The 13263-nt window shown below is 37.5% G+C and overlaps 1 protein-coding gene across 1 annotated transcript in view; it reads right to left on the bottom strand.

Annotated features, from left to right (window-relative positions):
- The window catches only part of LOC125254026 (arginine-glutamic acid dipeptide repeats protein-like), a 139219-nt gene that overhangs the window by 23841 nt on the left and 102115 nt on the right, over nucleotides 1-13263 (bottom strand). The window contains 4 exon segments of the mRNA XM_048168380.1: nucleotides 2422-2520; nucleotides 5963-6062; nucleotides 6163-6287; nucleotides 8162-8210. Coding sequence (XP_048024337.1) covers nucleotides 2422-2520; nucleotides 5963-6062; nucleotides 6163-6287; nucleotides 8162-8210 — 373 coding nt within the window.

Here is a 13263-nt window from a genome sequence, read left to right on the forward strand (position 1 = left end):
TACTTTTGCAGAGCGATGCGAAAACTTCAGACAGGTTTAGTTTGTATTGGTTTGTAGCATTGATCAGCGGTTTGCAGAAGCAGTAATGGCATCGAGCGATTTTTGCAGGTTGTGCAAAAAAACATGAAAGTGAAAGTGATATTTACTCCCAGTCGAGTGATTTGTTTGCTAAACTAAAGAAGTCATTTAGCATCGTTGAGAGGTTAAAAGGAATTGGATTGACGGTCGTGCGAGAGACGTCATCGTGTTATACCCGCCCAGAGCCATAGAAAGAGCTCTGTACCCGCCAATAGCGAGTAAGGTGGATAAGCCAGTCTGTGATTGGTTCCTGCAAAAGTGTAACAGATGCAGCAGAAATGAATGTACGGGTTTCCAGACTGAGTTGCCAGGCGAAATCAAATCGGCGGCAGATCAGGCTGGGTTTACCCAGTCTATTAAATTTGTGTTACGAAGATGAACGAAGGACATATGGGTTTGGAACGACATGAGGGTGAGTAATTAATGACAGAATTTTTATTTTTGGGTGAGCTAACCCTTTAAATATAGACATTCAACATTACAGAATAACTAAAAGCTATCAATTTCAACATTAGGCTTAAAAAAAATTACAAAAAAATTAAAGCGAAAACAATATTTACACAAACCCATTCTAATAAATGTCATATTTACCTGTGGCCTTCCTACCTGTCTAATGGTGCGTTCACACCAGACGCGAATGAAGCGTTAAGCGCGAGTGATTTACATGTTAAGTCAATGCAAAGATGCGAAAAGACATCCTGCGGCGAATGATGTGGCGCGAATTGAGCGTTTCGGGCGTTTGACTCGCGTAACGCGTGATTCGCGCGAAACGTGCAAGTTGAAAAATCTGAACTTTGGCGAAAATTCGCGCCGCGTTAACCAATCAGGAGCTTGCTCTAGTAGTGACGTGACGTAGCGAGCTGAGGCAGAAATCCGAAACAACATGGAGGACAAAATCATCGTCGCTGTACATCTTCATACTTTTATAGAAACAGGAATAAAAAGGATCGTGTTTGAAAGAAAGTGAGTGAGGAGGTTGGACAATCTGATAAGTTGTAAAAAACAGTCTTTACTCAATTTGAGCTATATAAATATACATATTGAGACTACAAGCTAGCTAAAACCGACCAATTGAGCTTATTTGCTGTAATTTACAACTATTTCTCTGCTGACAAGTTGTGTTTATTCAGAGGAAGTGTGCAGAAAGAAGTGGAAGAGTCTGGGACACATAAAGGAGTGGGAGAGCCCCTCTCATGACGCAAATTCGCGTCAACTACGTACGAATAGCGCGATTTATTCGTGCAAGTAGCGTCTGGTGTAAACACAGCATTACAGGTAGGAAATATACAGAAATTAAGTTATTAAACACTTTACAGTCTTCACTGCATAAATTATAAATTAAATATAGATTAATCCTTATTAAAGCTAAAACTTTGTTACCCTTGTTCTTTGATCAACATTAATGACAGACATCACAACAACTGGTTTATTAGGCTGCTGTGACTTTAAGAGCTGCTGCTGCCGAACATGACGCGGATCTGACGCGCATCTCATTTTTTCACAAATCTTTAAGTTCATTTAAGATGTTATTTAACTCATTTAAGACTGCTCCCATGAGGATACTCGACAAAACGGGCATTTTGGCATAATTCTCTATTATTGTTTGTTCAAGTGTGAAAGAGAACTCGATACTGGTGCGCGTGCGTCTTTCTATGCGCACAAGCCGTGTGTCACACAGACATGACATTCACAGACAGCGCGTTCTTGTTTGTCTTGTGGCGCTTAAAATATTTATAAGCATTTCCGTGAATAAGGGCGTGATCATATGTAACGCTAGCCAAATAACCTAGTAAACATTTAGGACACTTTTTGAACATTTGTATTGCGTAAAGTACATTTAAAAGAAATCTAGTTTATTTGATGACTATGAATGGAGTGAGTTTGAATGCAAGTATGCATGGAGTTTTGGCACTGGGTGCAGACCATGAAAATGTTATTAGGTCTTTTATTTATATAAATAAAAGGTTTACCCTGGGCTTCTACACTAGATGCCCGTGTTTAAAGGTAAAAGTATAATTGCTTTTCAGGCTGTTATCAAAACCTCAAATCTCTTTCTACCTTTGTTTTCCTTATACTATAAAGTTTAAAGCACAAATTGCTTTCAGGTACTCGGATCAAATTTAAGTCTCTAACACAAGCTGACCAAGACTTTGTTTCCCCCTCCTTTGCTTCTCCCTCACAGGGAAGATTTATTCCACAGGCCATAAACAGGATGCAGCTGCCCTGTTCTGCTGGAGGAGCTGGAATCCTGAGTGCTTTTCAGCGGACGACAAAGAGCCAGCAATGCAGCGAAATCCGGCCTTCCCTCTTCACATAATGAAGAAAGTTAACTCATTCACTCACCACTTCATCCTCTGACCAGCACTTCTCAATCAGCTTGGGCACTGGTTTCTTCACCAACCGCTGCAGGGCTTTCCCGGCATCATAGCTGCTCTCATGAAGCTGTGTGTGTAAATTCACATTAAATATTAGCCGTTTTGGAAATGTATCTTTACAAACTACTCTTTTTAAACTACAGTTAAGTTACTTTTTTGAAATGGTACACTACCACTTACTCATAAAAATCAGATAATTATATTTAAGCATTACATTACCTAACCAACAATATAATTTAATAATCTGAATGAATCTCAGCTAAAGTGACCATATTAAACTTACAATAATGTTTATGAAGTATAAGTGTTATTACAAAATGCTAATAAAACTTTTACCACAACAAAAGCAAACACCACAATTTAAACCCTAATGAGTGTAAAAAAAAAAAAAAAACTAAACTAAATACAACTACAAAACAATTAACCTTAACTTAAAGTGAAAATACTAAAGTAATAAATTGAGAAAAAACACAAATGTAACTTTCACTAAATACACAAAACTAGAACAACCTAATTTAAATCTAATGTGCATTGAACACTAATTTAACCTTAAGTTGAGTCAAAAATTCTAAAATGTAATAAAACATACTAATTTAACTATTGTCAAACAGCAGAATTTAATTAACCATTCCACAACATACAAAAAAAAAAAAAAGAAAAGTGTCATGAAGAACAGCAATGCTACTTTTACAAGACAAAAAAAAATGGCTTGTTACTGGCCATTTTTGAAAACAGCTAATCACACTATTAAAAAAAAAAAAAAAACAACAGCAAAAAAACAGTTAAGTTAGTAGTGTTGCAACTTTTAGTTAGTTACCCCGCAGTTCATTACAGTGTGGGGTAACTGACATATCTGATTGCAATCGACTCATTTTTCCCAGTGTAAGGACAGCCTAAACACTGTAACAGTGATTGGCTCTCTATAAAAGTGTCAGATAGGGTGAGTTTGGACAGCTGGACTGGAAATCTGAAAGCCATTAAGTATTGAGCAGGCAGATGAGCGTGAACTCAAATAACCTAAAATATACTGCCAGAAAAGCAGCCACGCATGCCTAAAGGATGATGACGCCGAAAAACACTGCAATATGACTCAGAACGTCCAGACAAGCTGCTTATTATACTAGCCGTTAACAATGGAGCATTTTGTCACAAACTGATGTCACTCACTATTTAAAGGCTTAAAGTTCGTGCTACGTGCTAAATCTTTTTTCCTGCACCTCCACTGGTTCAAAACACACAATTCGACATCAGCGATCGTTACTAATATGGCTAAAACAAAGCAGCTTGTCAAAGGCAAGCAGATACCTGACTGAGGCACGACACGGTTCACGCTGAAAGCACATTGGAATTGCAGATGAGTGGAAAAAGGTCAGGAAACAGTGAACCCCAGCTCACATTAATTCTCAGCTTATCCACTTCTCAGTCAAAATGGAAATGTCATGTTTATTGCATTTCAGGGTTATTTGTCGAATGCTTTTTTTAAGGATAGCAGATACAAACAGCGGAATGGGTTGGATAACGGCTCACAGGTTGTCCGACATGGGCGGCATTAGCATAACACGCTATAAGTTCTGTACTTGATCGGGTAACTAACTTGACCGTGTGGGGGGTGATAAATTTGGCTTTACAAAAAGCTCAGCTGTCAGCGACCACTGTGCATTAATGAAGCCATGAATTACACCCCTCTTGTTCAGACATCTTACAATCGCAGACATCACTGAGGAGCTCTTCAACGCCAATTTACTAGCGTGTTTTGATGGCCCCTGGTGCCTGTGTCTTTCCCGAGGCGAGGCTGTGTTCAGAGAGTGGCAGCCTGTGGTGCACCGCTGAGAAGGTGAACAAATGTGAGCGAAAACGCTGAGGGATTTTTCTTCATCTTTTGACAATTAGGCATGAAGCCTGCTAGGGACATCTTACTTCACTATGTCTCTCTGGTGCTGGGCGCTTAATTGGCCAAGACAAATTGGGTTTTAGCTGCTGTACTGCTTAAGTAGTGGGAACTTAGATGCACAGAAGAGTCTACTGTATAAAGATGGCATATACAGGCAGATATGTCACACTTAAGTTAGTTTGAAGGTCAGAAATATCTGTCTAGACCATACACCAAACGATCAATTAATGAAACTGGCAAGTAAATCTAGCCACAAATCCCATGTAATTATCTCTTTCAGACATAGGGTTATTAAAACTATTTCCTCATGAGCCTGAATGATTAGTTATATAGAAATTGGCTCTTCCTGAAACGTGTGGTCTGTTAAACCACTCCTCTGCCTGGACCTTTTTTTTGGTTTTGACATTATGACATTTTATGGTTTTCTTAACTGAGTAATGTGACTGGCTTAGTTCCTCTTTGTGTTTAGTCTAAATTGCTCCACAGTAAAATAACAATAAATACTAGTAATGGCATAACAAAAATGCACTCGGACTGAATCACCACTTATAAAGCAGAAGATCAGAGCCGTGCCTGAAAACGAACTCCGTTCAGCAGCAACATTTTATTGTGAGGAAAACAAGTCAACTGATACTGATAAGTCTAATAAATCTACATTCTGATGAATATACAAGGCTGTTTATTTGCATCTCATATTTGGTCCTTAAAAAAGTGACCAAATGACAAAAATAATGACTGAATAGGTCAACATGCTTTTACCATGGACCAAATAAAGTACATATTTTAAGTGTAAACACTGCCACACGATTTTAATAAATTCAATTATGACTGCTAAAAGCAATTACCCATGCAAGAGACAATTATTTCTTAGTAGTAGTATTAAAAACACATTTTTGTTTACAGTTTAAACCTTAAAGTATTATTTAATAATAAGAATTATTATTAATAAAATGTTTAAACAGCAAGCAAAACCATAGCCCCCCCTCCGAAAAAAAAAATAAAAAAAATAAAAATGAGGTAACACTTTATTTTACAGTGTCATTGTTACACGTTACATGTATTTACTGTAGATATAACAAGGAATTATGCATTTAATCCTAAACAAAACCCTCATCCTAACCCTAGACCTAAGGTAAATACATGCAGTTAATTATTATTACTCAGTACCTGAATGCATAATTACACGAATACTGACACCTTAAAATAAAATGTAACCAAATATAATATTATTATTATAAAAACAGCAAAACCATAATTTTTAAATTTTAATTTCTCATACAATAACCTAATACATTATGTGAAAATCGTTATTACATTGGAAAATCTTTATTACATTGAGTTCAAGATTTTATTGCATTATGACAAATTATTACATTATAAACATTTATTACATTAATAATGTAATACCTATTACATTATGTGCAGTTATTACATTATGAGTTGCTACACACCTTCTTAAAACATATCATTAACCCTCCAGGTGCACTGATTTTCCCTGATTTGCCATTTTCAGTTTTGTGTTCCTCAATGCTAATTTTAATGTTAGCTAAAAGAACACCTGTCATCTTAAATCTGGAGTAAGGGTCAGTTACATTGTGAACAGTGTGTGTCAACTTACAGTGTTTAATGCGTTAAGTGTAGTGTCGTCTCGTGAGGCGGCGAGACAGCCGTCCTCTGTTGACCCCCCATCACACATGCCTGCAAATGCTGCCATACTCCTGACAACCAGAGAGAGGGAATATTGATGAAGTTCAAGCTAACAACAAAACATTGTACAACATGACTGAAATGGTAGGTTGGTTACCAGGTAGTGCTTACCTGGCTGCCCGCAGGTACATGAGCAGGTCACAGTCATTGACCCCAGGCATCCAGACCAGCTCTTCATTCTCTGTCACTGTCTGACCTCCAGGAGAGGGAAAGGGCTGGAGCTCTGGCAGCTTGGCCTAATTTGGCAAAGCGCAGAGGGGACAGACAGCTGCGGTCACAACACAAATAGCACTAGCGATGAGTGCTAAATATCAATTTTCAAAATCATTAAATCTCCGCATGCATCAAGCTGATGGAGGGTTGTTAACAATCACAGGGGATTAAAAGACCTCACTTGAATCAAAGAGGCAACTAAACATTCAGCTTCCCCTTGTGTGTATAAATATTATGTTTAAATTTGACTTTTTCGTTTTAGGTGGTTACCAGGGTGCTGCTATGCAGTTTCTAAGAGTGGTTTTTAGTTTGTTAAAAGGAGGTCACGGAAGGCCTAATGCCAAAATATGAGCAAGCATAACTAATAGATATACACTACCATTTTGTTTGGGGTCGGTAAGATTTCTTTTTTAATGTTTTTGAAAGAAGGCTGCATTTATTCAATTAAAAATACAGCAAAAATGTAATATTGTCATATTACCAATTTAAATGAACTATTCTATGTAGTGTCACATGATCCTTCAGACATTCTAATATGCTGATTATCATCAATAGCATCCTTTAATGCATCCTTTACTTTTTTTTAAAAAAAAGTTACTGTCCCCAAACTTTTAAACGCTAGTGTATATTCACACACACAAAAAACATGGAGATGGCTTAAAATAGCGTTAGCATATTTTTACCCATGTTTCTTGAACAGTGTATCCTGAAATACTAAATTTCCTGATAATTTACTTACCCCTTTGTCATCCAAGATGTTTGTGTCTTTCTTTCTTCAGTTGAAAAGAAAGGTCACGCGTGACCTTTCCAACGTGATTACGTAATGCGTGACGAATCGCAGAACAGTGCAAGATGAGCATTTGTGGTTAAAAAGTATATACATTTTTATTTTATTTTATTTTTTAGAAAATGGCCGATCGTTTCGCTTGACAAGACCCTTATTCCTCGGCTGGGATTGTGTACAGCCCTTTGAAGCTGCACTGAAACTGCAATTTGTATCTTTAACCAGTTGTACCCCAGTGAAGTCACTATATGGATAAAAGTCCTGGAATGTTTTCCTCATAAACCTTTAATTTCTTTTCAACTAAAGACAGACAGACAGACAAACATCTTGGATGACATGTGGGTAAGTAAATTATCAGAAAATGTTCATTCTGAAGTGAACTAATCCTTTAAGCAGAATGTAGCCAGAGTTAAATACAAAAATCATGCGCTCAAATAAATCTTAATAGCAAACCTCAAAAGTCATTTCCTAACATATAACTAACATTCAGTTCGAAAGTCTTACAGATCCGTCCCGGGTTGGATCAATATCATGGTGCGCTAGCCTTTAATGGCCAGCCCTAGAGAGCTTTATTACCGCAAACTTCATCTAAAGTCATTTGAAGTAACCCTGGGCAGAGGTCCTGACACTGGTTTCACTCCACATGATAACTCGAACGGATCTCTGGGAGAATATACACTATAAAACATCTGACATTAATTGCTGGTGGTGCTCTGTCTTTTTCATCGTGTGCCATCTTCTTTAGCGATCTTCCTTTTGGCTTTTCAATTTCAGACCGCTGTGACCATTCCTAATTCCCATAAAACACTGCTGAATGTGTCTAATAAATCCCACACCCTCCGAGCAGCCAATTTCCAAAAACACTATTCCATATGGGCGCTGCGCTGCATGAAAAATCCATTAAGCATCTTCTTGAATGCGCTATGAGGACACGTCCACGTTAAGTATGCAGGTGACAGAAGACCAGCAGTAATATCTAAGCAGTCCTTGCGCTTGTCAATCAAGCCACTGCTTAATATGAGCTTCGGATATGTCTGTTCCATTCACACCACAAGCAATGTCAGGGAAGACAAGGTTTCAGATAACATCCTCAGCATTTGTAAAGAAACATACCTGGTGACTAGGACCGACTCGAATCTCCCCTTGTGTACTGTTTAATCGCCTGAGAGAAAGAAGAGAGAGAGAAAGAAAAATTAATTGGTTGTGAGGTTTATGAAATGTCATACAATGTGTTTGACTATTTTCTTAGTATTTAAGTGTCAGACAGTGTAGCAAATGTGTCTCAAGTTAAAGGGATAGTTCACCCAAAAATTAAAATTCTGTCATCATTTACTCAGCCACAAGTTGTTCTAAACCTGTATGAGTTTATTTCTTCTGCTGAACACAGAAGAAGATATTTTAAAGAATGTAGGTAACCAAAACAGTTGTTGGTCCCCATTGACTTCCATAGTATGGGAAAAAAAATACTATGGAAGTCAATGGGGACCAGAAACTGTTTGGTTACCTACATTCTTTAAAATATCTTCTTTTGTGCTCAGCTGAACAAAGAACTTTGTACATGTACAGAAATCTTGAGGGTGAGTAAAAGATGACGAAATTTCATTTTTGGGTGAACTATCCCTTTAAGTATTGTGCTTCATACAATGGAGATTGACATCCCTTAGTTAGTACTCAAATTGTATTAGCATTAAAAGCTCAGATTGTTAACCTTCAGGCTATAACAGCCTTTTAGCAGCTTTATTTACAGGTTTTTACCTCTCCGAAAACATTTTCAATGCCCTGATGGTGCTTTTAGGGAATTATATGGCTTTGGCAGCACAATAAAATAATCACATTAACGCAAGATTCACATTAATGCACAATAGAGCCTAAGAGGAAATGGTGTGGATTTAAATCTATACCACGAACAAAGGCACAAAAGGTGGCGAACAGCGCAGTTGACGTTTCTCATTGTTTTTGTGGAGGTACACTACAAAAGCCCCCAAAAGACCAGATGATAAGCAGGGGGAGAGGAGCCCTGAAATGGCTGCTGTTACAAACCCATGGCAGTAACCATGGCAACTACAATTTAATAATAGTGTTCCGATCTCCAGCTGCAGTGGATTAAAGAAAATGACAAGATGTTCCTTTTGAAAAGCCTTCCCCGCTCTGTTGCCACGGCAACAGCACTGATTTTCATATAGCCAGGCACAGAGCGGGGCCCAGAAACTGTCACTATGATTTGCGTCCAATGTAGCTCTCACTCCACCGCCGGGCTGGCTGCCCGAACCTGGCTGCAAAGTGAGGAGAGAGGTTAGGGCCTCAAATCATATCCCCCTTCATCTGGGCACATTTCATAAACAACCCCTCTCTCTCCCTCCAGCATGATCCACTAAAAACACAAGCTCTGTCAATGGAGGAAATTCCACACTGAAGCAAATATGGCAGACAGATGAAGAAAAAGCAGACAGGCCGGCATTAAAAGCTATTCAGCATTGAGCTGTTTAAAGTTTTAAAGGTCTGATTCTAACGCTCACGACTCCTATAATGAAAGACAAATCCACATGAAATAAATTGCCAGGCAAGCATTAATGCGCTCTTGTCTGAAACTGAATCTGCTGTGAGATGATGGCGATAGCGGAGGGGAGAAATCACTCGGCCGGGTTCCTGAACATTCTGCAGGCTCTGCATTTTTGGAGGGACTGAATTAGGCAGCAAAGCACACAAGAGCTGAAGACAGTCATCTGAGGGCCGCCAAGCTACAGTTACATCGCATACAGCATGTATAGCAAAGAAATCTCTCCAAAATGTGTCACGAAAATATGAAGAATTGGCAGACAACTAAAAAAATATTGATTTTTTTTAATAGAATTAATACATATGAATGACTAAAATGTTACAAAATATAGGCTAAATACAAGAAGATGTATTTAGATGAATATTACAGTAAATGTAAACCTAATATACTTCAACATGTAAAACATTTATAAACAATAATATTTTAAAATATATATTTTCCTCTATATGGCAAGGTTTGTCAAAAATTAAAAACTTGTTGAATTAAGTTTTTGAATCCCAGAACTTCAAAAGGATATAATTATATGCATTTAAAATTTTTAAATTTGCATTAACATTTATACATTTGGCAGACATTTTAACACTTTACATTCTATGGGAAACAATCTTATGACCTTGGCGTTGCTAGCACCATGTTCTACTGTTTGAGCTACAGAAATGTTTTCATATGAATAATATATAATGTACATAATTGATATTGATATTTTCCTCTATATATACACACACTCCACAAAATGTTTCATTAGTTTACTATTAGCACAGGCAAATATTAACTTCGATTCATGATTAATAAATACAGAATCAGAATTTTAATGAGCCACGTCCTTTTAACAGGTGTAACTACGACTCCTGGGCAAGCCTGACATGTCAAGTATAAACTTATACACCATGTAACAAACAATTTCGTAAATTACTTTTTCACTTAATAGGAATTGTGTTCAAGAACTGAAAAATCTCTTTGTCCAGATGCTGAAGTAAAGAGTTAATCTGAAGCGACAAACTAAAATTCAAACATTTAGTTCAATAAGACTCTGACTCAAAAAGTAAAACAGCAACATGTGTGAACACTTATGCAGCGACGCTTCCTGGCTTGACATCCTTTGAATCAAAAGGTCAGAAAATTGCACTGGATGGGCAAATGAAAAATACCAGCATGATATTCCTCAGTCACATGCTTTAAACAGTTTAAGATCACAAATAATGCCATATATGTGTGTCTATGCTTACAAAACTCATACCAATATAAACATTTTACATGCATACTTTTTGTGGTACCATAACAGAATAGTGCTAGATTTGCAAGCATGCTTGTTTCAAACCTCATATCAAAGCATATTAACTTGGATATAATAAACATTTTATAAACTCATGTTTATAAAACTCCCAAATACACTTCTTATACACTAGATCTGCTTTAATTACAACAGTATCTCTGGCACATGAAGCGCTGTCAACACAAGCACAACATCCTGCATATTTTGACTCGACCACGCGCAGAGCAATCAAGCCTGGCCCCGCCCCCTCCATCAATATCCTCCAATCACCGCACGACTCAGAGACGCTCATAACACACTGAATAAATACAGCGAGAGCCTCAACTTTATTTACACACCGACTAAAGCCTTCAAAACAATGGAGGCTTTGCATTATACATCTGAAACTCTATCCCTCGCCATGTCATTCCGACTGCTGACACAATATAGCGTACTGCGCAGTCATAATACGACCTCTGTCATATTCATATGTCTAAAACAAATTGAAGTTAAATCTCTTACGTCGGATATTTCGCACCGGCGTGCGTGCAAAACCGCTTTATTTGTCCCGTCCAAAGCACTAATGATGAAAGCACACAGCATTGACATTAGCACAGACGGCTAATGCTACTGACAGCAACATATAAACAATCGGACAGCACTGTCAAACCCGATTTTCAAGCACGGACAGCTGTTTTCAAGACAAACACGTATATAGCATTACAACAGGCGCGCGAGGCGGTACGTTCAGTATGACGCACGCCGATATCTTAACAGGTGAAGACGAGCATGCTAACGTACCTGCGCGGACTGAACAGGTCGTCCATGTCGGAGCCAGAGCTGCTGTTTTATTTGACAGAGTGAGGAATAAAGTGTCCTCTCGCACCTATTTGTGTAGGTACTCAAAATGGAGGCTCACGCATTCAGTCAGCTTTTACACTGAGCTTGTGCCGTGACCGACAGACAGCACTGAGCATGTGCCGCGACCTCACACACACACACGCAGAGAAATCACAGCCCATCTCTCCTGCTCACACACACCATGCTGCTGCTGCATACCAAACAAGCGGGAGGAGGGAGTCGAGAGGGCGATAGACTGTGATTGAGTGGGGGACCAGTGAAGGGGGCTCCCAACTAGCAACAGTACACCATTCCTCCTCTGTTTATCAGCCACAGCATCTTACTACCCCTCAAAACTTCCCCTCTCTTCTCCCCAGGCTCCTAATGCACCCCATTATTGGAGCATCACATGACTATGGTAATGGGTCCTACTGTAATTCTGCTTTTTCCCTGACACAAGCATCCAGGCTATGATTGTAATACACAAAGGAATGGGGGGGATTTAACTGTTCATTCCCATTATGCTTGGACATTTAATAGAGATGTCACATTAGAAGCGTGAAACAGATTTTTTTAAATCTGCAAATAAAAGCATTTTATTGCAAAAAATAAAACGCCACGGTGGAGCATACAGGTTTGGAATAGCATTAGGGCATATACACATTACTGTAAAGTGTACAATAAATAATGTAAATAAAGGCGAGTAAATAATGACTTGTAATTAGTAAGTAATAATGTTTAATTAATGATTCCATTTTAAATAAAATCTGCAGCATTTTTTTTTTTTTTTTTGCTGCAGCATTTCATATTAACACTATCCTAAAATAGATTTGCAGATGGTGTTTGGATTTTAAATATTTAAATCTATGTATGCTTAAATACATCTCAGATTACATCAGTTACATCGATTTTAAATTTGAGTGTCTAAATGCATACAGTCATTATAAAACATCACTGTCCTAAAACATTCAATGAACATTCTTTGAGCAAAAACAGGATTGCTACAGTAGGTAGTACACTTTGAGAAGTGTGTTATGTTACATTATTAATACTAGAAACAGTGTGACTAGCATTTCAAACTTGCAGTGAAAAGCATCCTACAAAATCTATTTCCTATCCTTTCGGCTGTATTGGCATTTTAATCCATCATAACATTCACCTGTGAGAAAACGACATCAAAGAACAAACGTACCGTAAAAAAACAACTCATTTCTTCCTAAAGCAAGCTTAAAATCAGATCCAAAAAACAACAGGATGTTATATTTTAATGCTATTAAATAAATGTGTAATATTATGGTTGAATATTACAAAAAAATAAATAAAATATTTATGAATCTTAAATATAAATTTTTATTATATACACTACCATTCAAGTTTGGGGTCAGTAGGATTTTTTTTTTTTCTTTTTTAAGAAATTAAATTTTATTTAGTAAGGTTGCATTAAAAATCATTTATAATGTTACAAAGGATTTCAATTTCAAATAAATGCTGTTTTTTAAACTTTCTATTTATAAAAGAATCCTGAAAAAAGTATCAGTTTCCTCAAAAATATTAAGCAGTACAACT

This window comes from Megalobrama amblycephala, linkage group LG19 (assembly GCF_018812025.1).
Source record: "Megalobrama amblycephala isolate DHTTF-2021 linkage group LG19, ASM1881202v1, whole genome shotgun sequence".
Lineage (NCBI taxonomy): Eukaryota > Metazoa > Chordata > Actinopteri > Cypriniformes > Xenocyprididae > Megalobrama > Megalobrama amblycephala.